At 44.5% G+C, this 26218-nt stretch overlaps 3 protein-coding genes across 6 annotated transcripts in view; 2 read left to right on the top strand and 1 right to left on the bottom strand.

Moving 5' to 3' along the window:
• Positions 1 to 8954, top strand: part of LOC106655861 (tight junction protein ZO-2) — a 28357-nt gene extending 19403 nt beyond the window's left edge. For 2 of the 4 annotated variants that reach the window (XM_014376443.2, XM_023461183.1), the window contains 10 exons: positions 747 to 2642; positions 2729 to 2900; positions 2985 to 3207; positions 3288 to 3462; positions 4394 to 5053; positions 5133 to 5395; positions 5995 to 6193; positions 6291 to 6826; positions 6973 to 7265; positions 7496 to 8954. In XM_014376443.2, the coding sequence (XP_014231929.1) occupies positions 747 to 2642; positions 2729 to 2900; positions 2985 to 3207; positions 3288 to 3462; positions 4394 to 5053; positions 5133 to 5395; positions 5995 to 6193; positions 6291 to 6826; positions 6973 to 7265; positions 7496 to 7710 (4632 nt within the window). In that variant the 3' untranslated portion in view covers positions 7711 to 8954. The remainder of the gene's footprint in view (positions 1 to 746; positions 2643 to 2728; positions 2901 to 2984; positions 3208 to 3287; positions 3463 to 4393; positions 5054 to 5132; positions 5396 to 5994; positions 6194 to 6290; positions 6827 to 6972; positions 7266 to 7495) is intronic. The other 2 variants (XM_014376444.2, XM_014376445.2) reach the window with 2 other exon arrangements.
• Positions 8955 to 9037: 83 nt separating this feature from the next.
• Positions 9038 to 23874, bottom strand: LOC106655794. The gene is made up of 16 exons (XM_014376352.2): positions 23685 to 23874; positions 23352 to 23593; positions 23043 to 23266; positions 14473 to 14834; positions 14306 to 14409; positions 14035 to 14236; positions 13449 to 13958; positions 13182 to 13382; positions 11668 to 13109; positions 10900 to 11602; positions 10609 to 10832; positions 10000 to 10549; positions 9693 to 9937; positions 9418 to 9625; positions 9262 to 9341; positions 9038 to 9184 (listed from the first exon to the last, which is right to left on the bottom strand). Exons 1-16 carry the CDS (start codon positions 23854 to 23856, stop codon positions 9056 to 9058), a joined length of 5598 nt encoding a protein of 1865 aa, XP_014231838.2. The 5' UTR covers positions 23857 to 23874; the 3' UTR covers positions 9038 to 9055.
• Positions 23875 to 24038: 164 nt separating this feature from the next.
• On the top strand, positions 24039 to 26198 carry LOC106655826 (adenosylhomocysteinase). Its single transcript, XM_014376391.2, has 4 exons — positions 24039 to 24233; positions 24384 to 24574; positions 24887 to 25444; positions 25520 to 26198. Exons 1-4 carry the CDS (start codon positions 24197 to 24199, stop codon positions 26042 to 26044), a joined length of 1311 nt encoding a protein of 436 aa, XP_014231877.1. The 5' UTR covers positions 24039 to 24196; the 3' UTR covers positions 26045 to 26198.
• Positions 26199 to 26218: the final 20 nt, after the last annotated feature.

The following is a 26218-nucleotide window of genomic DNA, read 5'->3' as shown; positions in this document are numbered from 1 at the left end:
GCGCGAGGATCGGCAAAAATTGCGCACACCGCGAGGCGCATGTGTGTGACAGCTGCTACCTGTAATAACGTGGACGCACGAAAACAATGGAAAGTCGCCGCGGTGCACACACACACACACACACACGAGTGCATTACCTGCATTATTACATATTATATTATATATCGTAATACGGCGTGTGGCTATTACGTTATATATATAATCCGCGCTCGTGTGTACATACCGATATCGTACAAGACACACACACACATTAGCCCCGCGCGCGCGAGTTAAAGGGACCGTGTTATACGATGCACGACTTTTACTCGAGGCGATCTCTCTCCGCGCATAGCATAGCAGCTCTTTTATAACGCTGCGCGCACAAGTCGAATGACCTGCCTACTATACACTGCTACACTTGTATCCGTTAAATCGGTATCGTATACGTATGTGTGTGTGTGTGTGCACGAGGCGTGCAATGCTCTGGCTCGTGTGCGCTGTATAGAGTGAAAATATACGCCGAGTAATTATCGTGTGTCTCTCGCAGCCGATCCGCGCCAGCGAATGATAAATTTATGTAAACGATCACGTGTCGTGTTCTTTCTCTCTCCTTTTTCGCGCGCTCTGTTTGTCAAAAACTGCAAATATACATCGATACTTATCGCATATTTATATATTTATTATTATCATCGTACAGATTGAGTAAAGTCTGTAAAAAAGGCTTGGAAAGATTCGCTCAAATTTTTTTCTCTTGTTTGTTTCATCAGCTGGGCGAGGCGGCATGGGAGATACACCAGGTCGTGGTGACGCGCGTGCCCGGCTACGGCTTCGGCATCGCCGTCAGCGGTGGCCGGGACAATCCGCACTTCACCAACGGTGATCCCGCTATAGCCGTATCGGACGTGCTCAAGTCCGGGCCGGCGGAGGGCAAGCTGCGCGTCAACGACCGCATCATCTCGGCCAACGGGCTGTCCCTCGAGGGCGCCGACTACGGGGTGGCGGTGCGCGTGCTGCGCGACTCGGGCTCCACCGTGCAGCTCGTGGTGAAGAGGCGGGCCGGCGGCGCCACCGAGCCGCCAATCAACTGCCAGCAGCAGAGCTCGAATAATCCGAATCTGGCCACGAGCAATCCCAACAACGTCATGATGATGTCGTCGCCCTACGGTCAGCTGCAGTATCAGCATCAACATCAGGGCTCGTCGCCGGCGCATCATCATCATTACTCGTCGTCGCACCAGCAGCAGCAGCTGCAGTCGACCTCGCAGAACTGCAGTCCGAGCAAAGGAGGAGGCTCGTCGATGATGCATCTAACAGCCGCGCATCAACAACAGAGCACGAGCCACAGGCTGAGCCTCAGTCGACCGAGCAAGAAGGACGACTTCGGCATCGTGCTGGGCTGTCGGCTGTTCGTGCGCGAGGTGACGCGCGAGGGCACTGGCGCCCGACCGGGCGACCTGGTCACGCGAATCGCCGGCGTGCCCGCCGAGAACATGAGCCTCAAGGAGGCGCGCAAGCTCATGGACCAGTCCAAGGACAGGCTGGCGGTGGTGGTGCAGCGCCAGGAGACGGCGACCACCAGCTCGGCAACATCCAACAACAGCCTCATGATGGATCCGATGATGATGTTGGACTCGAACGGCGGTGGCGCGGGAGCATCGACCAGCTTATCCATGGAGATCGACAGCAAGCCGTCCGAGCGAGGTGGACAGAACAGCGTTTCGCAGTCGGCGGCAGCAGCGGCAGCAGCAGCGGCGGCTGCTTACAGCAGTCAGAATCTGTACGTGCCACCGCCGACTCGGCAAACGGCGACGTCGACGACAACGAGCATCGAGGACAAGAGTAATTTGGCGCCACGCGGACGCAGCCGAGGACCCTTGCCGATCGTCACGGGCGGTGCCAGCGATCCGCTCACGGGTCTCGAGCCGTCGAGCACGAGCCTCAACAGCAGCGGCGTCATCGGCAACGGCCTGGGCCAGGACGGACAGCAGCCACCGAGACCGCCTCCGCCGCGCCCCGAGGACTACTACTCCACGGGAGGAGGAGGAAAGTCGAGCGGCGGCACTCTGCCCGATCCGCGCTACATCAGCTTCCAGAAGGAGGGCTCGGTGGGCGTTAGACTGACCGGCGGCAACGAGACCGGCGTCTTCGTCTCGGCCGTGCAGCCGGGCAGTCCAGCGGCCGTGCAGGGCCTCCAGGCCGCCGACAAGATACTCAAGGTCAACGACATGGACATGAAGGGGGTGACGCGCGAGGAGGCCGTGCTCTTTCTGCTCAGTCTGCAGGAGCAGATCGATCTCATCGTCCAGCACCGGCGCGCCGAGTACGAGCAGGTGCTGACCTCCGGCAAGGGCGACTCGTTCCACGTCAAGACGCACTTCCATTACGAGCAGCCGGACAAGGGCGAGATGAGCTTTCGCAGCGGCGACGTCTTTCACGTCGTCGACACGCTCCACAACGGCGTCGTCGGCTCCTGGCAGGTGTTCCGGATCGGACGCAACAATCAGGAGGTGCAAAAGGGCAACATACCGAACAAGGCGCGCGCCGAGGAGCTCGCCACGGCCCAGTTCAACGCCACGAAGAAGGAGATGAGCGCCAGCGAGAGCCGCGGCAGCTTCTTCAGGCGCCGAAAGGGCAGCCATCGACGCTCCAAGTCTCTCGGCAGGGTGAGGCTCGCTTTATTTTATTACCCGTTATACTCGGCTCGAACATTTTAGAACGTCAAGGACTTAACTTTGAAACTCTTTTACAGGATCACTGGGACGACGTCGTATTCTCCGACAGCGTCAGCAAATTTCCAGCCTACGAGCGAGTTCTCCTCAGGCACCCTGGATTCATTCGTCCGGTTGTGCTGTTCGGTGCGGTGGCGGACTTGGCCAGAGAAAAGCTTCTCAAAGACTTCCCTGACAAATTCTGCTGTCCGCGTGAGTTAGCTGAACAATACCTTCATTACTAATTACACCTGAAATGCCACAATGCAATCGGTTTTTTTTATATTAACATTACAGAATCCGAGAGCCAAATCGACGAAACGACCAAGAGTCCGAAAACGTCGGGTATAATTCGTTTGAGTGCCATCAGAGAAGTCATGGACCGAGGCAAACACGCGCTCCTGGACATAACGCCGAGCGCAGTGGACCGCCTCAATTACGCGCAATTCTATCCGATCGTCATATTCTTCAAAGCCGACAACAAGCAGATAATCAAGGAGATGCGAGCTGGTATTCCAAAGTAAGAGTCCTGCATATTTTTTTTTAATACTTTTTTTTTGTCCTTAAATTCACGCTCTTCCCTCTGCTCCTCCTCTTTAGATCGGCGCACAGAAGCAGCAAAAAGCTGCTGGAGCAAAGCCAAAAACTAGACAAAATCTGGGGCCACGTGTTCAGCTCCGTGATCACTCTAGCCTCGCCCGAGTCCTGGTACAGAAAGCTGCGAGAGCTCATCGAGTGGCAGCAGCAGGGTCCACTGTGGATGAGTCAGACCAAGGTAAGAGCGGTCGCGTCGACAGTCGATGCGCTTTATTTTTACAATTAGCACGTCGTTGCCGTACTTTATTATTATTATTATAATTATTATATTGCACACGCACGAACTCGTATCCATGTAGAGCACTCGTATCTTCCTCGTACGTATCTACCGCGTGACACAGTAGTTTAGAAAAAAGAAGAACATTATTCGAAATACAAATGAATTATTAAAAGTAGAAGACGTAAGAAAAAAAATTGTTTTGGTGTTGGTTTTTGTAGCCCATAGACATGGTCTCGGATCTCTACTTTCCTATTAAGCATCCTCTGCGCGCGATAGCTCCGTACGATGCGAATTATCACCACCACCAACAACATCACCACCACCGACATTCGCAAGAATGCAACAACAACATCAACGTCCTGGGAATCCCTTATGATCCCTCGTACGTCCCGGAGACCAGATCGCCCGTACACGATCACTACTCCTATCCGATTTACGATTACTATTGCGAAAAGTATCCTGGTGTCATTCGGGAGCAATTTTTCGGCTACTGTTGACTAATATTAACGCATGCGCGCCTCTATTGTGTGCTTCTCTCTTTCCGTATCTTCTATGATTCTATAACTAACGCTAGAATATAATACTGTATATGTTCGCGATAGCTGTATCACAGCTTTCGGGTGATGGGTGTAATGACTAATACGAATAAAAAAATCATCAACATCATTATTATCATCATCATTACCATCAACATCGTTGTTATATTAACAAATAAATGTCATTGGTGCGGGCTTGGCTTTATTCATTATCATGCGCTTTGGGCCACTGCCTACACACATATTACATAGTACATAGATCGTCACATCATCGTGCGCCGCCCTTCAAAACCTTCGAGTATGAATGATAAATAACACCTGCGGTATGGGTCTGTGTCTCTCTGTCCTCGTAGCCCGAAGAGGCGCTATCGGATGACTTCCTGTTCCCGATGACTTCTCGCCTGTCCTACGCCTCGTCCCCGGAGAGCGACCTGGATCTGAGCGGGCCTGCGGCGCCGATGCCCGGCACCCTGGGACTGCCGTCGCGTCTGAAAAGCAGCTCGGATCCGAGCATCGCCACCCAGGACGACCTCGCGGTGGCGCCGCCGCCCTACACGGGCTATCACAATCAGCTGCTGCAGTCCCTCAACGGCACCAACGGCAACGGCAACAATAGCAACAGCGACACTCTGCAGTATCAGCTCGAGAGCGCGGCGGCCATACAGCAGCAGGTCTTCGAGCATCATCAGCGACGCCGATCCCAGCACCATAATCAGCACTACCAGCAGCAGCAACAGAACTCGCCGCAGCAGCAGCAGCAGCAGCAACAACAGAGCCTGTACGTCCAAGGTGGCGGCGGCCAGGGACCGCCGGATCTACCGCCGCGGCTGGATCGCAGCACCAAGCCACCCACCAGTCCGTCCAGTCGCAGCGCGACTCTCGGCCGCTCGGCTCAGGAGAGGCTCATCAATAAGACCGACTCGCTGCTCGACGTCGGCAATTACATCAACTCGTCGCCCCATCGCGGCGCCAACACCAGCGCCACGTTGGACCGCAGCCAGTCGACCAAAGTGGTAAATATATATTTATCATTCGAATGGTCGTTATACTCGACGTATATACTTTATTTCGTTTTCTCGCTCGTTCGTATAGCAAGGAGGAAGCTACGACATGGCGTCGCCCTACGACGCCTACAACAACACGTCGTCGTCGTCGAACGGCGGCGCCTACGCCGGCAACAACGGACTGAACACCTCGACCGGCAGGCTCGGGCCCAACGTGCCCGACGATCTCAAGAGCAGCAGCCTGTGCATCTCGTCGCGACCGCACGATCCCTACAGATTCACCCGATCCACCGCTATACCCGTGCAGGACAGCGCGCCGACAACGACGCGTACCGATTACGCCAAATACAGGTGAGCGAGAAAATCATCGTCGTCGGTCTGTTTAATTTTTTTTTTTGCAAGCGAGATCGAGCTGCATTTTATACACGAGCTATATAGCTAAGTATCATCCGTGAATCGTGTGACAACCGTACGTGCACAATTGAAGCGTTAAAAAGCTGTCTTTGAGAGAGCAGCGCGTTGCGCAACGATAGGATCGAACCAATCAATGACAACGCCGCCGTCGTGCGTCGAGTGCGGTTTTCTGCTTCCTCGACTATAATTGGCGGCGGCAGAGACTTGGCGGGCAAAAAATATTGGCGCGTGCGGCTATATTTATACAATATACATCGACGCACTTGACTTTTATGAATTGCCATTGTCGGCGAATCGAGTTGATTCTCTCGATGCTCTTGTGATATATTACGAGTCGAGAGATGGACGTTCGCACGATATTTTTTTTCATCGTTTCTTTTTATCTACATTTAATGTCATTGTCAAGTCTCGAGTGGTCGGTTAATAAATATCTCACGCGCGTCGAGTGCGTGTATTATTATTGAACCAATTGATAATGGCGATCGATCATCTCACACTTCTCTTCTTTTCTTTTTTTTTTGTCTCTTCTCTCGCAGTCGAACCGGCGATTACAAGACGCTGCCCGCGAATCAGCCCAAGTCCGGCACGGGAACCTACAAGCCCGTACCGCCGCCCAAGCCGAAGAACTATCGACCGCCCCAGCAGGCCATCGCGCAGGACGAGAACAACGGCAACGGCATGTACCAGCACGCCAAGAGCTACTCCATGGGCGCGTCGCATAACATGCACAACGGAGTGAGTACACCTGCTGCGTTCTAATTTTTGGGCTTGCAATTTTCCATGATATATACGAACTCTTTCGATCGATCGATTTTTTATTCCTCGCTCGCAGAACGATCAAAACGGAATGAACGCGCAGCGCAACAGCGGACAGTACTACTACAACATAACGCCGCAGGGCAGAAGTCACCAACAGCAGCAACAGCAGCAGAGCGAGGGCAATTACTCGAGCGGCTCGAGTCACGCGGCTGCCGCTGTCGCGTACGGCAACAGCCAGGGCTCGCAGCACAGCCACAGCTTGTCGCACTCGCAGCTGATGTCGAGCCCGGCCTCGAACATGCCCATCATGCCGTCGCACTCGTACAGCGCCAGCAGCGCCGGCCTCACGTCGCCGCCCCACGTCTCCTCCCATGGCTCTCGCTCGGCGGCTGCCAACAACAACAATTCCACCGGTGGCGGCAACGTCACCATGAACGGCCACAGTCACAGCAGCAGCCACAGCGGCCTGGGATTAGGTCAGAACTCCATGACGGCCATCAACAACATACACAATCGCGAGCCCAGCACCCTCGACTTGGCGGGCAGCCGAGAGCAACGCGGCAGCGCCTTCGAGCTCTACCGGAAACCCCTGCATCACCATAACATGAGGTAAGATCGGACCGCGTTCGTTTCCTTGATTCCGTTTATTTTTATATTACGATCTACATAGTTTACTAATCGATTAACGCTTTTACATTTCGATCGGAAAACTTTTGCTTTAATGAAAAATACGAAAAAAAAACACATACAATCAGCGAGCCCAATTATGATAATTGCGTAACGAATGCAACGGCCACGAGCGTACTAACCGATTCTTTGGTGCCGGTTAATTGTAGCAGGCCGATGGGGATGGCACGAGGTACGTTCGATAGCGAGGGTGGCGTGCTGGAAGGGCCGGGAGGCGTTACCCTGATAATACCTCCCGGCGCCTTGCCGCCCGACAGCCAGCAAGAGATCTACTTCACCGTAACCGATGCCAATGGCGTCGACTTTCATAACGATGGCACTCGCGGCCATCGCTCCTCGATATCTCCTCCTATGCACAATGGTGAGCTAATGAAATTTCCTTCGCCCGCTGGTGTTTTGGGTTGGTGCCTGGGTTGTTTGTTTGTGTGCGCGTGTTTCGCGCGGTGACGGGCCTCTTGTGATCGCAGTGGTGCTGGTGGTAGTTAATAGCCTAATTCGAAGCGCCTAATTACAATTGTTTTTCGAGTTTACGTATGAAACGTATTTTTTTCGATTTCTAATGCTCTGTTCCTTTTTTTTTTACGACGACAGGTGAATCCATGCTCAGTCCACTGGTCGAGTGCGGCCCCAAAGGATTCGTCTTCTCGAGTCCCGTCGAGCTGAGGATTCCACACAGAGCGACGCCGGCGCACAGACTGGCGCTCAAGGCGACCGACAACGAGAACCAGCAGGAGGCCGACTGGCTCAACGTGAAGCTGCCGGACCCCACGTCCGATCACGTCATCGTGAAACTCGACCATTTTTAGATTAATATATTATTTATTATATATATTTGACCTGTGGTGCACACACTTATTTAAAAAAAAAAGCAGCATTTACTAGCAAGTATACGCTATCTCTGCTAAAAGTATAAATTAGAAAATATTATGCCGATACGCGGGAATCGGTTCATTGAATATTTTTCGTAATGTACTACTTTAGCGTGATAATACAAAAAAAAGAGATTATATTAATTTTGAAAAATTGTAAAAAAAAAAATACGTATCCGACAATGGAATCGAATGAACGTGGTTTTACTTACGAGATTAAAATTGAAGAATTGCTCAGCTTCGCCTGCACCATTAGGCAAAGGCAATTCTGAAATTAATTAGCTCTCTATAGATCGTATCGGAGTACAGTATAAACGACTTTCATGATTCTTATTGATATACACATGGAATGGATGAAAAATTTAGTTTTTTGTAAAATCACTAAGTTTTGCAACATTCCATCGAGGTTTTTCTGTTTTTCTTTTGCATTTATCTGCATTTCTCTGCGGCCTATATTTTTAGTTTTATAATTCATCGATAATCGGTGATGTACCATCCGTGTAAATAATGGCTAGCGAGATCATAATGAAATACCAAAAGAACAAAGATCGACTGTGGATCAACAATAATATAATTAGCGCCTACTTGACAGTCATGACATCGAACGTAATATTACTCGTAAGAATTTCTAATTGTGATTTTCGTTTTTTATACTTTTTTTATTTTTATATGTACGTCAAAGTTATGTTGTATAATTTGCGATGAAAAGAATCAATCGATTAATGGAAAATGTCGGGAAAATCTAGAAACAATTTATAGTTTATAGCTTTATCAAATTGGCTTCCAGGAATTTTCCTAGTCTTTTCACGTACTTTTTTTCCGAATACTCGTTGCATAGCATATTGAATGTACAATTTTGAAGAAACTCTGTTAATGTTTCGTAAAAAGCAATAATAATATATAATTGATTTATATATATGTAAAAATTATGCCCTTGAATTGTTTGATTGCTCTACTGCGATTAATTTAATTAATTAATAATTATACAATAAGAGAATTTTATTGTAAGGTGTTGAATCTCCTAGGATTAGGAAAAATTTAATTATTCATGTGTTTCCGTCGAACATGCAGGTGATTTTATCAAAATAATCTATGAAAAATACAAAATAAATCATTTATTTTATTTGTAATAACAGAAATAAATATATGTTGCTTGATTGTTCAAAAACATTCACACAAAACTTAACAATTTTTATTCATAACGAACCACTCCTACATATTATATGTACAATCTATACAATACATTTTTCAACACTAAAAACATGTTAATCCAATCAACGGACTATTGAACAATATCGTAAATGGTGCTGTTCACTTTTGAACCAGCAAATAAATAATTCCGGCCAGAATGACGAAACGGCGATAAAATTTGAATATCCTCGGACCGGTATGAAATGAGCAGTTGGAATTTCTACGAGCAAAAAAAAACATGTTTACATAAAAAAAATAAGACCTGAATGATTTAGTCATTTTACGAAGTATTTTTACCGCATATAAATTATATACGTGAATGAAAAAACTTCCATCCTTGGTTGTTGTGAGAACATATGCTGCGCTTTTGGCAAATTCTGCACGAAAATGTTCAATCATTAGCTTATATTTAGAGATAAAGCTTCTTATGGTGAAAAATATGCTGCAACGTACCTCGTGCGTAAAATACGTCAAGGCTCATAACTTTCGAATCGAAAAACAAATTTTGATAATTATCAAAACTATCCGAATCGAAATCGTAATTGAATATTTGAACAGCCTCGATGTCGGGATTACTCAACAGGACAAAATTAGAGTCACGATAGCTCAACGATGCTACGTGCTCGCTTCCACCAGTCGCAAAGGTGCGAACGAGCTGAAACTGAATTAATCATGATATTGTAGTGATCGTCGAAAAAGTGCATTGAAAAAAGGAGGGGATCAAATACCTGTTTGAAATTGGGAACGAATCTCCAGAGCGAAGACTCCGCGCTGCCTTTTATGCATCCGACGAGTAGGTGCACGCCTACGTTGACGATTTCAAAGATTTTGACGGATGCGGCACCTTCGGTCGGTATAGCCTGAATCAGAAACGATGTGTTCCTCGCGAAATCGAACTCGTACAGCCACGACGCGGTCGAATGGCTGTTCCAGGTTTTATCGTAGAATACAGCGACAAACAGATAGATCTTATCTGCAATGAATAAAATTTTCTTATTATAAATGCGTGATCGTTATTTACGATCGAACTTTTACCATCAAGAACAAATATATCAGCATCCTTGACAAAGCCCTGTATCTCGGCGACCAATTTTCGATCTCGCGGATCTTCGTAGAACATCGTCAAGAACACCCTCGTCAGCTCCGTTAGATCCAAGCCCCTCAAGCAGTCCTGACCGGTCGAGACTGCGCTACTCGCGACGCTGAGCTCGAATCGATCTTTCGCATCGTAAAAGTTGAAAACGACGTCGCTGTCGTGGCTGCTTCGGAGACTGTACTCGCCAGAGGGTAGAATGTCGACGACGTGCTGGCGTCTGCAGTGACAATTCGAGTCTGTCAAACCACAGTAATTGCCTGGCTCGATAGTGTAAATGTCCAAACGCGTAATTGATTCGCTGATTTTGGAGCTTTTGAATTTGAAGGCGTTGGCCACGTGGATCTTGTTTATTGTCTCGCTTTCCTCGAGATAGAATTCAGGATCTTCAGTAAACAGGCGATCGATATCAATATCATAGTTCAATATCGAACCGTATGTATGTCCGGCAACATTAATATTTTTGACGAATTCGACGTCGTTCTCGAAAATCTACAATGAAGTGTAGGGTGAAAAATCAACTAAAAATGTGAAAATAATAAATTTCTTACCAAATCACCGCAGATTTCGATATTTTGAGCGCTTTTCACACTATCCAGGGCGTAAATTTCGTCGATATTGACATCGTTTATCTTTGGAACTTCCAAACCACCGTTGATAGTCAAATTCGACATGAAATGTTTATTACCGTATATTATCTTCATATCCTTGCTATCGTCATTTTGAACCAAAGATTCGGGCTCGATTCCGTTGATAAGTTTCGCGTAGGTCCTGCCTGAGTTTTCACTTTTATTAGAAAATCCAGGTTTAAAATTTAAAAGAAGCGTTGACTTTAAACTTACCGATGACGTCGACGGTTTCAGTAAACTCAACGTCTCCTGATATCTGATAATCGCCATCGATAGTTATTCGATCTCGTACAAACTCATCGAAATTGACCCCATCCCAATATTTTAGCGACACATTGTTTTCGACCACTAAATGTTCGAATCGTATACGATTTGGCAATTCTTTGTCAATCGTGGCTATATTCTCCAATGAGACATTATGAATTCGACTGTCGCTGATCAATTGGCCGATTTTAATGTCCTCTGAAAACTCTACGACGGGCATGACATCGCCGGTATTTTTTTGAAAAATTTGCGGAAACACCCGATCCACGTATACGTCGTTGATTCTATCGACGTTGAGATCTCCATCGACCGTCAGATCGTTCACGAGCAGCTCCTTTTTGAATTTTTTCCTTCCGCGAATGATGATCGGGGCCGCCGTGTCGTCATCGCTGTCGATAACTGCATCTTCGATAACTCCTTGAACCATTTCCAGTGCAGGACTTTCAACAGGAATCCGCAAAGAATCGACGCTCACCGGAGCCAAAAATTCCACAGGACAGTCGAAGGTTTGATTGCCACTCTTGGTCATCGCGTTTTTGAATAGATAGCTCAAGGATTGTGGCTTCGAAGAATCTTCTTCCCACATCAAGTCACCAAAAACATGAAGATTAATCGGGTGTTTAATCGAAAGGACTTGATTTATTTTAATTGCCTAGGTAAAAAAAAAAAAAATTACAAGGTACATGGTCAATAGTTTTAAGTAATTTTTAGGCATACCTCTGACAATGGTTTTTTGGTTTTCAAATTTCCTTTCAATACCAAATCATTGAAAGTCACGTTTCCATTAAACACAGCCGGTTCGTTGACGTACATCAAATTTGACAAATTCATACCATTCATTTTATTGCACTTTAGATTAACAACTTTCACATTCTGCACTTTTAAATCTCCTGTGTAATTTTCATCTTCGATTTTATCCAACATAGTATGAAAAACTTGATTTACATCATATCCATTTAAAGTACTGACATTCAAATTTTCCACTGAACGTAAATGTCGCAAACTTTTGGGCCCAATCAAATCGGACGGATCCATACTTTTCAGCTGAGTTAAGTAGTCACTTGCGTTCATTCCGTTGATGAGTCGAGCTTGCAAGCTGTTATCGATTTCGACGTCCCCTTTGACCGTAAATGCCACTTCATAAGGATTATTTATGATTTCCAACAATTCGTTCAAGTTCGAGCCGCACAAATTTTCCACCGTTAAATTTTCAGCACTAAACTCATGAACCTCTAATTTGTCTTCGTAAATGTTATCATTAATTGTCAGAGCTTTTTTGATTATCGAGGCATCTTGAGAATTCAGAGTTTCCATCCACAGGCCCTCGACGTTCAAGCTGCCATCCACATGAAGCTCTTCGAATTCCGTAAAGTCCGGAAACTTCAAACTTGAAATATTTTTCATGGACATTAATTGATCAATGTCTACACCATTGTAAAAATCGGTAATCATACTATCGACTTGTAAATGTTTCAAACGTATGGGCTTCTTGAAGGTCAGTAACATGGGAGATTCGTCGATAAAATCCGAAATCTCGCGATTATTTTCATCGAAAACTCGATTGAAACGGAAACGAGAAAAGGTAACGTTCTCCAGACCGTCGAATTCAGTGTCGGTAGTATAAACGAAATCTTCCTCGGCGAAACCATTGAGGAAGCGACAGTATAACTCGTCGATCGATGCTCCTTCTTCAAATACCACAGAATTGACGATGGTTTGATCCGTCGACTTGGTCCATGAATTTTCCAGGATTTCCTGCACGTTTAGATCGCTTCCATCGACTATCAAGGACGACTGTTCTTTCATGAAAAAATTGTTCACGTAAACGTCGCCGTTTATGTGAACCTCGTCGTACACTTGAAGCGGACGAGCGAACGGCATGGAGAAGTTGCCCCGCACTTCCAGTTCCTCGATTATTTCCAAATTGGCCAAGCTGACTCTGCCCTTGATGACGTTCTCTTGAGATATTCTCGCTGCTTGATCGACTCGCACGCCGTTGATCGTTTCCACGTACAGATGACGAACGTCGAGATTCTCGATGTAAACGTCGTCGAGAAATTGATCGTCGGATTTAGTGAGCAAGGCATCGAACGGTACGCCGTTGATCTCATCTGCGAACACCTGTGTCGCACGCGAGCAAGTTTTGTACGTGACGTTGCCTAAAAAAAAGTATTGGTACGAAAAATGTATTTTTCATCGTTAAAAATTTAGTACAGTTTAATCTTTTTAACCATCGATTATTTGATTTTTTCCGATAATGAAAAAATCGTCCATGAGCTTATTAATATTTTTTCCGTTAATCGTTTCGGTGCTTAGATTCTCAACGAAAACATCACCATCAACGACAAGTGTATCTTCTCCAACGATCGACGCTTTGTTCCAATCGATACCGCTCAGATCCGTTTTCTCCTCGTCGTCGACCAATAGCCAATCTAATGCACAAAGGAAAACTGCGAATTAAAAAAAGTTCTATTTATGCAGCCATCGGCAAAGCTTACTGGACGATTCGAGTCCGCAAATCGACGGCACTTCCAGATCGTGTATCACGATGTTTTTAGCTTCCAGCGGCCGGTCGAAAGTCTGATCGAGCTCGTCCAGGAGGATGCTCGGGGCGTCGAACGCCACGCCGTTGATGCTCTCGACCTCGAGGCGATCGATTTCCAGCTCGTCGATGTAGGCGTCACCCTCGACCACGAGGCCACGACCCGACAGATCCTCGATCTCGTTGGCCATCGACGCTTTTCTCAACAAATCGTCCACCTTCGCGCGCAGTTCGAGCAGTTCGTCGAGAATGATCTCGGGATTGAGGCTATCGCTGTCTTCGACGTCGAATTCCACGGACGATAGTTCGACCCGATCGCTGTCTATGAATATTTGATCGAATTTCAGCGGCATACCGGACATCATTTGATTCATGAATCTTTCCGATTCTTCCAGAGCTGCGCCTCGTTTATCCAGAGCCACTTGCAATTCATCCAAGCACTGCTGGACGTCTTCGTGCGTTACATCTGCAAAAAAAAAAGACAATAATAAACATTTGAAATTCCAAGATCTTAGAATCGACGTTGTCAATACACGACTCACCCGGAATTCTTTGCCGAAAGTGCAAGGACCACAGCTCGGTGTTGTAAACGCCGGTGATCGGATCCTGCTTGATGAGCATTATCATGGGTATGCCGCGATGCTCCCAAACCGTTACGTCGACCACTCGCTGATCTGGGGAAAACGTGTGAATCGAGAGCAGAGTGCAAGATCGATGCTCGATCTTGTATACCAGCAGAGTGTTCTGCAAATTCGAAATAAGAAATTTAAAAGCCTTTTTCTTTCAAAGAATGGAGTGAAGAGCATGTGTTACCTCGTTACAAACGAAAAGCAAAGTATTGCCGTTGATGCGTTGTATGTTCAAGATGCTCGTGGATCTCAGATCCGGCACGTCGAGCCATTTTTTCAATTCATTGCCTGCGCGAACCATCGTCAATTATAGTTATTCATTTATTACTTTTTGTAGAGACACAAACTCACCGTCCCAAAAGTACACGGCACTGGTCGACTCGTCGCCGACGATCAGCAGGTAATTCGTGCCCGCGAAACGGTACGGATAAATCGAGGCGATCTCGCCCATGTTCTTGAGCCAGGTCAGGGGCTTGACGATCGTGTTCTTGTTGTCCCGACTGTTGCGCATCTCGTACACTATGCAGGTCACTCCGTCGCCGTCCGCACCGCCGCCGCCGCCGTCGTCGACGACGACTCTTCCCTCGAGCGCGAAAACCAGGAGGACGACGCTGCTGTCCTCGTTGCTCGGCAGGAACGTCACGGCGGCGACGGGCGGTGTGCGCAGCTCGCCGATCGTCAGCATCGCGCCCTCTCCGTTCCATTCGTACAATCTGCCGGTAATGAATGAGCGATTGAGCCATAGAAAAGACATTGAAAATTATATTTATACATTTCTAATTAATACTCAATTGATCGCCTTAAAAAGTCTCGGCATTGTTTCAATGATGATTGTTGTGTTTTTTCCTTTATTATAATAATATATCAGATAAAGAATAAAATGACAACTATGCAAGGGGAACTCTTTGAACACCAAAAACAACACGTTGAACCAGTGGCGCAGTAAAAAAAGTGCCGCCTCCCTCACGCAAATTATTATTTGACGCCCGGTAGTTGAGTTTTAAAAACTTTTAAAATTAAAATCGGAGTATCAAAGTAAGATTGTGGATTGATAAAAGTACAAAGAAAGAGATAACATCAATTGGGAGAGCTTTTAATAATTTAAAAAAATTTTTAAAACACTTATTGGTGGTAAATTCTTTACAGGTCCGGAAAGCCAATATATTAGCATATCAACACTTTTCCTATGATCGATCAACGATTTAAGATACCTTCAATGCTAGTTAGCAAAAAAAAATCTTGCCTATCGTTGTATGCATCAAAAATTGGGGAGTGACTATTAGCAGTCGTCTAGTAAAAACAAAAAGCAGCAACTACCGCGACAGTGAAAAAAAGTGTAATGATTGTTAATAACACGAGGTTCAGGTAAGACACAATATTATTAACACAATATTTATTGAAAGACATTTATGTAAGTATCTATACATATTCACAATTGTCAAGAAGAAAACTAATGTTTTTCGTTATTTGATTTGAGAGATACACAATCTTTTTTGAGAAACTATTGAAAGTATAAGACTGGATTATCAACTGACGTGAAATTCGATGCATATTATTTTCTATCGTGAGCATAAAAGCACGCTTCATCCATTTTTACAGAGTTAATAGCAAAGCAAACCATTTTAAAAGAGATCTCACATTTTTCAATAAGTTTGAGACTTAAAGTTTGATGTCTTTTCACAAGTTTTCAGGGCGAAATCTTGATAATCTTTGTGGACTTTTATTTGCAGTGTAAACAAATACATTCTCGCTTGCGTTAGAGTCAATATCATCGCGACCATTGTGTACTGTCCTTCGGTGTGAAAGCAAATTCGATTTCTGCCCAAATTTCTTCGCGCATTTATCGCATTCGTAATCTTTACGACCCTCGTGGACTACCCTTTGGTGCTTGAACAAAGCAGATGTAGTTCCAAATGTCCTCTGGCATTTGTCGCACGTGTGATCTTTGCGACCTTCGTGAATTGTCTTTTGATGATCGAGCAAATGAACTTTTTGTCCAAATTTTTTCTCGCAATTGTTGCATACGAAATCTTTGCGGCCTTCGTGTACTGTTACTTGGTGCTTTAACAAATGTGATTTTTTCCCAAATTTCCTCTCACAACTGTCACATGCGTAATCTTTACGACCTTCATGGACTATTTTTTGGTGGTCGAGCAAATGTGATTTTTGTCCGAATTTTTTCTCGCACTTGTTGCATGCGTAATCTTTGCGACCCTCATGTGTTGTTTTTTGATGCAACAGCAAATGGTGTTTATAACCAAATTTTCTCTCACAACTGTCGCATGCGTAATCTTTACGACCTTCGTGGATTATTTTTTGGTGGTCGAGCAAATGTGACTTTTGTCCGAATTTTTTCTCGCACTTGTTGCATGTGTAATCCATGTGACCTTCGTGTACTACCTTTTGGTGTTTTCTTAAATAGCTTCGAGCTCCAAACTTCTTATCGCAATTGTCGCATGCGTAATCTTTGCGACCTTCGTGTACGATCCTTCGGTGCTGAATCATAATCCATTTTTGCCCAAATTTCTTCCCGCACTTTTCGCAAGCATAATCCTTGCGACCTTTGTGGGCTAACCTTTGATGACTAATCAAAATGCTTCGATTTACAAATTTTTTTCCGCAATTGCCACATGCGTAATCTTTGCGACCTTCATGTACTGTCATTTGGTGTCTATTCAAATTGCTTGGATTCCCAAATTTCTTCTCGCATTTTTTGCACGGGTAATTTTTGCAACCTTCGTGCACCATTTTTTGGTGGTAGAGCATATTTGATTTTGTTCTAAATGTCTTAGCACATTTGTCACATGTGTAATCTCTCCGACCCTCATGAACTGTTTTTTGGTGTAAAAGCAAATTTGATTTACGTCCAAATTTCTTTTCACAATTATTGCATGCGATATCCTTGTGGCCTAAAGTCCATTTCTTTCTAAATTTTTCCCCGCATTTGTCATATTGGTAATTTTTATGACCGTCGTGTACTGTCCGTATGTGCAAGAGCATACTTCGTTTATTTTCAAATCTCTTGGCACATATTTCACATAAGTAATTTTTGAAAACTTCGTGGAATATCTTATTGTGCTTGAGTAAAGTTGATTTATTTTCAAATTTCCTCTCGCACTTGTTGCATGTCAAATCTTCGCGATCTTTATGCACTAATTGTTGGTGCGCAAGCAAACTTGATTTTTTCACAAATTTCTTCTCACACTGGTTACATGCAAAATTGTTTCGTTCATTGTGAATTTCGTCTCGGTGTGTTATCATATTCGATTCTAGTGTAAATGCTACCTGACAAATATCACAAACGTATTTTTTGTCGTCCGAAACGACAATGTCCAGTTTACTTGAATTATTTTCCGAGACAACTTGTCCGGATTTTTTCTCGCTTTTATCCATTTTGTATAGCCTAAATTAAACGATGAATTTTTCTATTTAGTACCACGGTAATTGAACGAGTAAAATTTATCTTGTACTATTATGACTTGCTTCATCGGAAAAGACAACATTCAAATTAATTTGTTTTTAATATCAAAATGATCAGTTTACGAAGTTAAATCGTTCATGATCGTATTGTTTACAAGTAAGTCCCCGACTGATTTATTTTCACATTCGCTAGGGCGTAATGTCTGGAGAAAATATAAGAATGTTCCAAGTGGTAGATTAGAAAAATTGTGCCACTCACGCGATTCGGAAGGGAATTGACAAAGATTTTGAATTGTTAAAAGTACCAAGAAAAAAAAACAGTTATGCGAGCTTTTATTAATTTTGAAGAAATTTAGAAAACATTTTTTGTTTTCAATAAAAGGTTTCCTACTTGATTTTTGCAGTAATAATGTATGATAACTTGTCTCTTAGCAGAAATAAAAAGTCAGAAAATTTAACAAAATCTTTCATCATAGTGAAAGTTCGATCGATTCGGGATCCCAATATTATTGCGTGAGGTTAATCAAAAATCCAGTTCGAAACAATGTGTGAAGAAACTCTCGGCTGATCGTTGTTTGAATAACTGCAGGTAACCAAGGAGCCGAAAATAAAACACAGTTGATATCAAGTAAGACACAATCATAATTATTGAACATTTTTATTGAAATTTCAGAAAAAATATATGTATTTATACAAATTTACTATTGTCAATCATCATTTCTTTTCGAAATCATTGCATGCTTAATCCTTACCATCTTCGTGAAATCTTATTTGGTGTTTGAGTAAATTCACTTTTCGTCCAAATTTCTGCTCGCACTTGTCACATCCATAATCTTTACGATTGTCATGGACCGTTTTTTGGTGTACAAGTAAATTCGATTTATGTCCAAATTTGTGCTCGCATTTCTCGCATGCGTAATCTTTGCGACCTTCGTGAATTAATTTTTGGTGTTTTCTTAAATAGCTTCGAGCTCCAAACTTCTTATCGCAATTGTCGCATGCGTAATCTTTGCGACCTTCGTGTACGATCCTTCGGTGCTGAATCATAATCCATTTTTGCCCAAATTTCTTCCCGCACTTTTCGCAAGCATAATCCTTGCGACCTTCGTGGACTAACCTTTGATGACTATTCAAAATGCTTTGATTTACAAATTTTTTTCCGCAATTGTCGCATGCATAATCTTTGCGACCTTCATGGTTTATTTTATGATGTCTGAGCAATTGCTGTTTTTGTCCGAATTTTTTCTCGCACTTGTCGCAAGCGTAATCTTTCCGGCCTTCGTGTACTACCTTTTGGTGGACGAGGATATTCCATTTTTGGGTAAATTTCATTTGGCACTTGTCACACGTGTAATCTTTGCGACCCTCATGGACTGATCTTTGGTGCTTCAACAAATCTGATTTACTTCCGAATTTCTTCTCACATTTGTCACACGCGTAATCTTTCCGACCTTCGTGGATTGTTTTTTGGTGCTTCAACATATCTGCTTTTAGTCCAAACTTCTGCTTACAATTGTCGCATATGAAATCTTTTTGACCTTCATGGACTCTTTTTTGGTGCGAAAGTAAATTCGATTTGTGTCCAAATACCTTTTCGCACTTGTCGCATTGGTAATCTTTGCAACCTTCGTGTATTGTTTTTTGGTGTATGATCAAATGCAATTTGCGCCCAAATTTCTTCTTGCACTCGTCGCATACAAAATCTTTGCGACCTTCATGAACTGTCCTTTGATGGGAAAGCAAATGTGACATTTGTCCAAACTTCTTCTCACATTTGTCGCATGCGTAATTTCTGCGACCCTCATGGACTGTGTTTAGGTGTACGAGCAAATTTTTTTTTTCTGTAAACGTCTTCTCGCATTTGTCACATGCGAAATCTTTGCGACCTTCATGGACTGATCTTTGGTGCTTCAACAAATCTGATTTACTTCCGAATTTCTTCTCACATTTGTCACACGCGTAATCTTTCCGACCTTCGTGGATTGTTTTTTGGTGTCTGAGCAAATGCTGTTTTTGTCCAAATTTTTTTTGGCACTTGTTGCATGGGTAATCTTTAGGACTTTTTTTCACGGGCTCACAAATGAAATCTTTACGACTGCCGTGTACCATCTTTATGTGCAAGAGCAAACTCTGTTTATTTCCAAATCTCTTCGCACATTTTTCACATAAGTTATCTTTGAAAACTTCGTGGAATATTTTTTTGTGCTTGAGTAAAGTTAATTTATTTTCAAACTTCCTCTCGCACTTGTTGCATACATAATCTTCGTGTTCTTTGTGTACCAATTTTTGGTGCGTAAGCAAACTTGATTTTTTCACAAATTTCTTCTCACATTGGTCACATGAAAAATCTTTACGGCCTTTGTGTTCTGATATCTGATGTCTACTAAAATGATTTCGAAACTCGAATTTCTTCTCGCATTTGTCGCATTCATAATCTTTTTGTTCATTGTGAGTTGTATCTCGGTGTGTCATCATACTTGATTCTAGTGTAAATGCCTCTTGGCAAATATTACAAACGTATTTTTTTTCGTTTGGTACAACAGTGTCGTGTTCACTTGAATTATTTTCCGAGACAACTTCCTCGAATTTCTTATCATTTTCATTCATTTTGGTGACACAAATAAACGATGGATTCTTTTATTTAGTGCTACGAAATTTGAACGAGTAAAATTTTTCTTTTAGTATTATGGCTTATATCGTCGGGGACAAGACTCAAACTAATTTGTTTTTACTATAAATATGATCAATGTTACGAGGGATCATTTAAAAATCGTCTATGATGTTTATATTGTTTACAATTGAGTTACCGATTTTCTCTATTTACTTATTATCGCTACAATATTTAAACCAGCTTGTAATTCTAAGCGTCAATTTCTTCGGAAAATATTTAGGCTTCCTAAAACTAATTAGCGCAATTATCTGTAACGTCAAATAATATAGTAAAGAAGTGAATATTTATTCAAAAATAGGGGAGTGCGCGCGGAGTCGCTTCTTTCGGAAAATGTGTAAAATGTGAATATTTTAACTTTAAAATTCTAACTTAGCAACGATTTCTTCGAGGAATGTTTTTGAACTTCTAAAAAACTAAGCCCTTTCAAACTAAGTTCATTTCAAAATTTGCCGCCCCCACGTCATGGCGTGGTCGACGTGCTCCATGATTCGCCATTGCACTAAATACTGTTATTCAGGGTCACTTTATTAAACTAATTTCAAAATTCTTAAGTATGTACCTTACATTACGTCTATTCATAAGTATGTACCTTATTATGTCTTCATTATGTAGGTTTAATATAATTCTATTAAAGTTGTTTAATATGTGATTTATGGCGTTCAAAGGATTTTCTTTACATACTTAATCGTCATTTTATTTATTAAATAATTCTTGAAAATTATGTAAATGAAACTTGTGACCTAATTAAAACATCATATCAGGGGCCACTTTTGTTCACACATTTCGTCATTGAAATATTCAAGCTTAGTTAGTACCAAAATATGTTCGATAATTCTGATATCCTTATTGCTAAAGTGTATTTTTCAGCTCATATAGGATTACGAAACCATTTGTTGATTTTGATTTTTAAATATTTTTTTTTTTGAATTAGAACTTAATGAGCGTTGCGATAGAGGGTGTTGACCCTTGAAAAACAAGCGAGCGCGGTCTCTTCTGCTGTGGCGACTGCTTGCTGCGGTGCTGCACCGCGCGTGTTCATTCACGTTACCCGTCGTCAAACGACAGTCGACTGGCTTAAGTCGAGACTTAATACGACATATTACACGTGAACAAAAGTAAAAAATTGCAGCGAGTGATTCTTGTGAATTGAGTGGGTCGGAAAAATGTCCGACGACGATTCCGACGACACTTTCGACAACGAAACGGATTTGGAAAAATTGAAGAGATTACGAGAAACAGTCGATTGGGCGAACGAGGACGAGCGATTCGAATTTCTCCGTCAACTCTTCGACTTGATCGACAATTGGGAGGACGAGCTTCCCGATCTCCGTGACGTTTTGAGCAAGGAAGAAATCGACTGGCTTCTCGCGGAGTCCGCGAGCCCGAGGACAGCGGGCTGGTGCAAGGGAAAACAATTGATCGATTTCGTGGCTCGCACGGGCTACAAGGACGAGCCGAGGCTCGACGAGAACGGCCGGCCGCTGCTGCGCTACACCACCGGAGTGCACCGGGCTTCGATTCGGATGAAGTACGAGCCCGTGCCGGATCTCTTCGAAATTTACCACAGGCGCGACGTGAACTACACCGACGACTCGGGTCTGACGCATTTTCACGTAGCCTGCAAGACCGGCTGCCTCGAGGTCGTGCAGAAGTTCCTCGAGCTCGGCCAGGATCCGAACTGCCTCGTGCGCGAGACGGGCGAGTCGCCGCTGCACTGTGCCGTGGCCTCGCGCTGCGAGGACGTCGTCCGATTGCTGCTGGACAACGGCGCCGACCCCAATCTGGCCAACGCCGAGGGCGAGACGCCTCTGCACGTCTGCCTCGGCAACAGCGACGACGAGGGCTTGGCGAAGCTGTTCTTCGAGATCGACGACGACTCGAGACGTCGAATTATCCAGGTCGACGCTCCGGATAAGTTGGGTCGGACACCGCTGCAATGGGCCGTGGCGAATCTCATGCCGGACGTGATCGACGCACTACTGGATCGTGGCGCTGATTTATCGAGCTTCGTTTTTCCCACCGATGATTACTTCGGCCAGAATTCGTCTCAGCATCTCTCGGAAACGTGGGAAAATTTTCACCTGAGACTGGCGTCCGGTGCCCTGGCGGCGGTCGAGCGTCTCGAGAGACGAGGATACGAGCTGGACCTGAGCGGCGCCACGACGATCATGCACATGTACGCCCGGCACGCGCTGTTCGACCAGTCGCCGAAGAAGAACGACGAGTGCCGCTGGTACGACGACGAAAAGTTCGCCAACCAGTCCAAGGATCTGACGATAATTCCGAGTCTGTCGCTCTACGATCTGATACGGATGCGACAAGAAGAGGCGGAAATACTGGTCACGCCCGGAGACTACTTCAGGTTCGCGGGCGAAGATCACGAGTGGCTGCTGCGCGGACGACACAGGCTCGCTTGCGCCACGCACCTGTGCGAGAAACTCGCGCGACGATTTTTCCGGCGCTGGGCGCTGAATTGTTTCTTGGAGCTGACGGGCCAGCGGCTGCCGATTCTCTGCTGCGACATCGTCATCGAGCAGCTGATGAACGAGGACTTGTATCGTGTTTGCTGCGCGGCTATGGGCCAAAAGGCAACGCCATCGATAACGGTATTTTACGACGATGATGACCATTGTTATAAATGAAAAGATTTATTCATTAATAAAATTAATTGATTTAAAAAACGAATCAGACTTTCTTATTTTTATCATACTGCACTTTTTCAGCCATAACTCACCTCGTAAAATCTTACTGTCGATTACAAATACAACAATGAAGATTCAATTTTCGACCAACATACATTTCACATTGAATATGATACAATATAGCTTACTTGGTCGGCTGTGCGTTTGCTCTGTTGGCGTCGGAGTAGGGCACGAGCAGAAAGAATCTGTCGGCGCGCGGCACGAAGCAGGCGTCGACCACCAGCAGACCGTCCGCGTGCAGCAGCTGGACCGCCCGGAAGGGCAGCTGGGCGACGTCGCCCCGGCCGTGATACAGGCTGCAGCCTCGGCTCTGGCAGACGAGCAGGAACAGAGTGCCCCGCCAGTTGTGGCTCTGCGAAATCGTTGGCGATCGAGATTCGCGATCATACCTTTTTTTTTTGTGTAAAAATGTAAAAATAAAATAAAGATAAACTCACTCGGACGAATCGAACGGGCTCGTACAAGGGTGGAAAGCCGTTGAGCCGAACCGGATTGTAAGCCAGATAAGGTGGCGACGAGCGAGTCGACACGCTGTACAGACGCCCTGCACCGTCGACGAGGTAGGCTCGTTGTTCTACCGCGTCGTCGTCGTATCCGAAGAAACTCGCGGCCCTGGGTCGTCTCGTTGTCGGCGAGCTGCTCCATAATTTCGACCAATCGGCCTCGTAATCGTCGAATCCTGCCGAGGACGAAATTCCATATCAAATTCATTTTTCCTTTTTTTTTTAAGGAAAGAACGATCGAGTTTTCACTGAACAACTGCACTTTACCCGCTCCCGTGTATAATTCGTTCAGCAAGTGCTCCCTAGTTTCTCGGAATTTCGCCTCGATGTAAGCCTCGACGGCGGATTTCTCGCGAGCGCGAGTTGGCGTGCAAGTAATTAGCACCAGAATCGCCGTGAACGATATTGATAACGACGCGCGGATAAAGCTCGGAGGCATGCTTGCGACTGAGCGATTATCAACCGTCGCTGTTTACACTCGCTCGCAGGCAATTAGCAAAGCCCTTCGACGGCGTTCCAATCCGTGCAAAATTTTGAATTCTCCGCGTTCGGCGAGATGGCGCGCCGCAACCGTCGTTGGCGCGATCTCGCCGCTATTTTATCATGCTTCGAGTGGTAGTACTTGCGCGACGAGATACCCCTCCTCGCGAAATTTTACCGCTTTTAAAAGCAGCCGGTCCACACGTGCGAATTGCATTACCTTCTGGAGACTCCGCTGGGTAACGACTCCTCGTGTAACTGACTCGTAGAAAAAAAAGTAAAACTCAAACTTACACAAAATGACGAAACTCACCGACAAACCCGCATACAAAGTTGGTAAGTCAATTTTGCCTTTTATTCCTTGGCCGTTACACGATCGATCGTAGTTTTCAACGGAAAATTTCTCGAGTATATTGCGACACGTGTGATAAACATCTAATCTAACGTTTTTTTCTTCTTTTTTCTCTCTTTTCTGAAATTGCGCAGCTGACATCTCGTTGGCCGAATGGGGCAGGAAGGAAATCACCATGGCCGAGAACGAGATGCCCGGACTCATGGCCATCCGCAAGAAGTACGGACCCCAGAAGATCCTGAAGGGTGCCAAAATCGCCGGCTGCCTGCACATGACCGTGCAAACCGCCGTGCTCATCGAGACTCTCACCGAGCTCGGTGCCGAGGTAAGAGGGCACATATTGCCTTTTTTTCCACCGTTATTACATCATTCTATTATGTGCTCGGTTTCGGAGCAGCAGTTGCGTGTTTCGTTTTTAATTTTTTCGTCGGTGCTGGGCGTACGAGCACGACGAAATCATCGAAACTTCAGATAAGATTCAGCCTCACGCGAGCAAACAAAAAGCTTGTTTTTCATGATTTTTTACAAACATTTTACCTTATCAAAGAGCTCGAGGAAAACAGATTATGAAATTAACTTACAAGTAGTGTAGTTCTTTTTAGTTATATTTTTATAACATTGATTCTCTTTATTTTAGGTGCAATGGTCTTCGTGCAACATTTTCAGTACTCAAGATCATGCTGCTGCCGCCATTGCCAAGACTGGAGTGCCAGTCTACGCATGGAAGGGTGAAACCGACGAAGAATACATGTGGTGTATCGAACAAACCTTGATATTCCCCGATGGCAAACCATTCAACTTGATCCTCGACGATGGTGGTGATTTGACCAACTTGGTTCACAGTAAATACCCAGAGTACCTGAAAGAATGTAAAGGAATCTCAGAGGAGACTACCACTGGTGTGCACAATGCCTACCGTATGCTCAAGGACGGAAAACTCAAAGTGCCAGTCATTAATGTCAATGATTCCGTTACCAAGAGCAAATTTGACAATTTGTATGGATGCAGAGAATCTCTCATCGATGGTATCAAGAGAGCAACTGACGTCATGATCGCTGGCAAAGTTTGCGTTGTTGCTGGTTATGGTGATGTTGGTAAAGGATCTGCTCAAAGTTTGAGAGCCTTGGGTGGTAGAGTCATTATTACCGAAATTGACCCTATCAATGCTCTTCAAGCAGCTATGGAAGGTTATGAGGTAAGAAATATTCACATGAGCTTGACTTGTTTAAAAATAAACTTTGAACAAATTTTAAATTCTCCTCTTTTTTAGGTCACAACAATGGAGGAGGCTTCTCACAAAGGTCAAATTTATGTCACAACAACTGGTTGCAAGGACATCATCACTGGTGAACACTTTGTAAATATGCCAAATGATGCTATTGTCTGCAACATTGGACACTTTGACTGTGAAATTCAAGTATCGTGGCTTGAGAAGAATGCAGTTGAAAAGATTAACATCAAACCTCAAGTAGACAGATACAGGCTGAGCAATGGAAGACATATTATCATCCTTGCTGAAGGACGATTGGTCAATCTTGGATGTGCTACTGGTCATCCCAGCTTTGTCATGAGCAACTCTTTCACCAATCAGACTCTTGCCCAGATCGAACTCTGGACTAAGGCTGATTCTTATACTCTGGGTGTTCATATGTTGCCCAAGAAATTGGATGAAGAGGTGGCTGCTTTGCATCTCGAACATTTGGGTGTTAAATTGACCAAGCTTTCAAATGATCAAGCTGAGTACTTGGGTATTCCACAAGAAGGACCATTCAAGCCAGATCATTACAGATATTAAGTTCGCATGATGTGAATTTAACTAGCAATATCTTAATTGTTTTTGAGTTATTTTTTGAGTCAGTTGAGAATTTTGTACAAAATCCGGGACGGTGTTTTTCCAAAACTAATTTTCGTTTTTTTTATAAATAAAAAAATTTAATCTAAAAGAAGAATTTTCGAAATAATTATTTCA

The sequence above is a fragment of the Trichogramma pretiosum genome, unplaced genomic scaffold (assembly GCF_000599845.2).
Source record: "Trichogramma pretiosum strain Unisexual culture from Peru unplaced genomic scaffold, Tpre_2.0 scaffold49, whole genome shotgun sequence".
Taxonomy (NCBI): Eukaryota; Metazoa; Arthropoda; class Insecta; order Hymenoptera; family Trichogrammatidae; genus Trichogramma; species Trichogramma pretiosum.
Note: the sequence above shows the minus strand (reverse complement) of the source record. Positions and strands in the feature narration are given on the sequence as shown.

What these genes read in the sequence shown, in the direction of transcription:
- LOC106655794 (XM_014376352.2), bottom strand. Translation starts at nt 23,856, where the DNA reads ATGCCTCCGAGCTTTATCCGCGCGTCGTTATCAATATCGTTCACGGCG. An exon ending in CGAATTATACACGGGAGCGG is followed by an intron (nt 23,594 to 23,684) that starts GTAAAGTGCAGT and finishes CGTCCTCGGCAG; the next exon opens with GATTCGACGATTACGAGGCC. An exon ending in TCGAAATCTGCGGTGATTTG is followed by an intron (nt 10,550 to 10,608) that starts GTAAGAAATTTA and finishes ACTTCATTGTAG; the next exon opens with ATTTTCGAGAACGACGTCGA.
- LOC106655826 (XM_014376391.2), top strand. Translation starts at nt 24,197, where the DNA reads ATGACGAAACTCACCGACAAACCCGCATACAAAGTTG. An exon ending in CAAACCCGCATACAAAGTTG is followed by an intron (nt 24,234 to 24,383) that starts GTAAGTCAATTT and finishes GAAATTGCGCAG; the next exon opens with CTGACATCTCGTTGGCCGAA. An exon ending in CAGCTATGGAAGGTTATGAG is followed by an intron (nt 25,445 to 25,519) that starts GTAAGAAATATT and finishes CCTCTTTTTTAG; the next exon opens with GTCACAACAATGGAGGAGGC.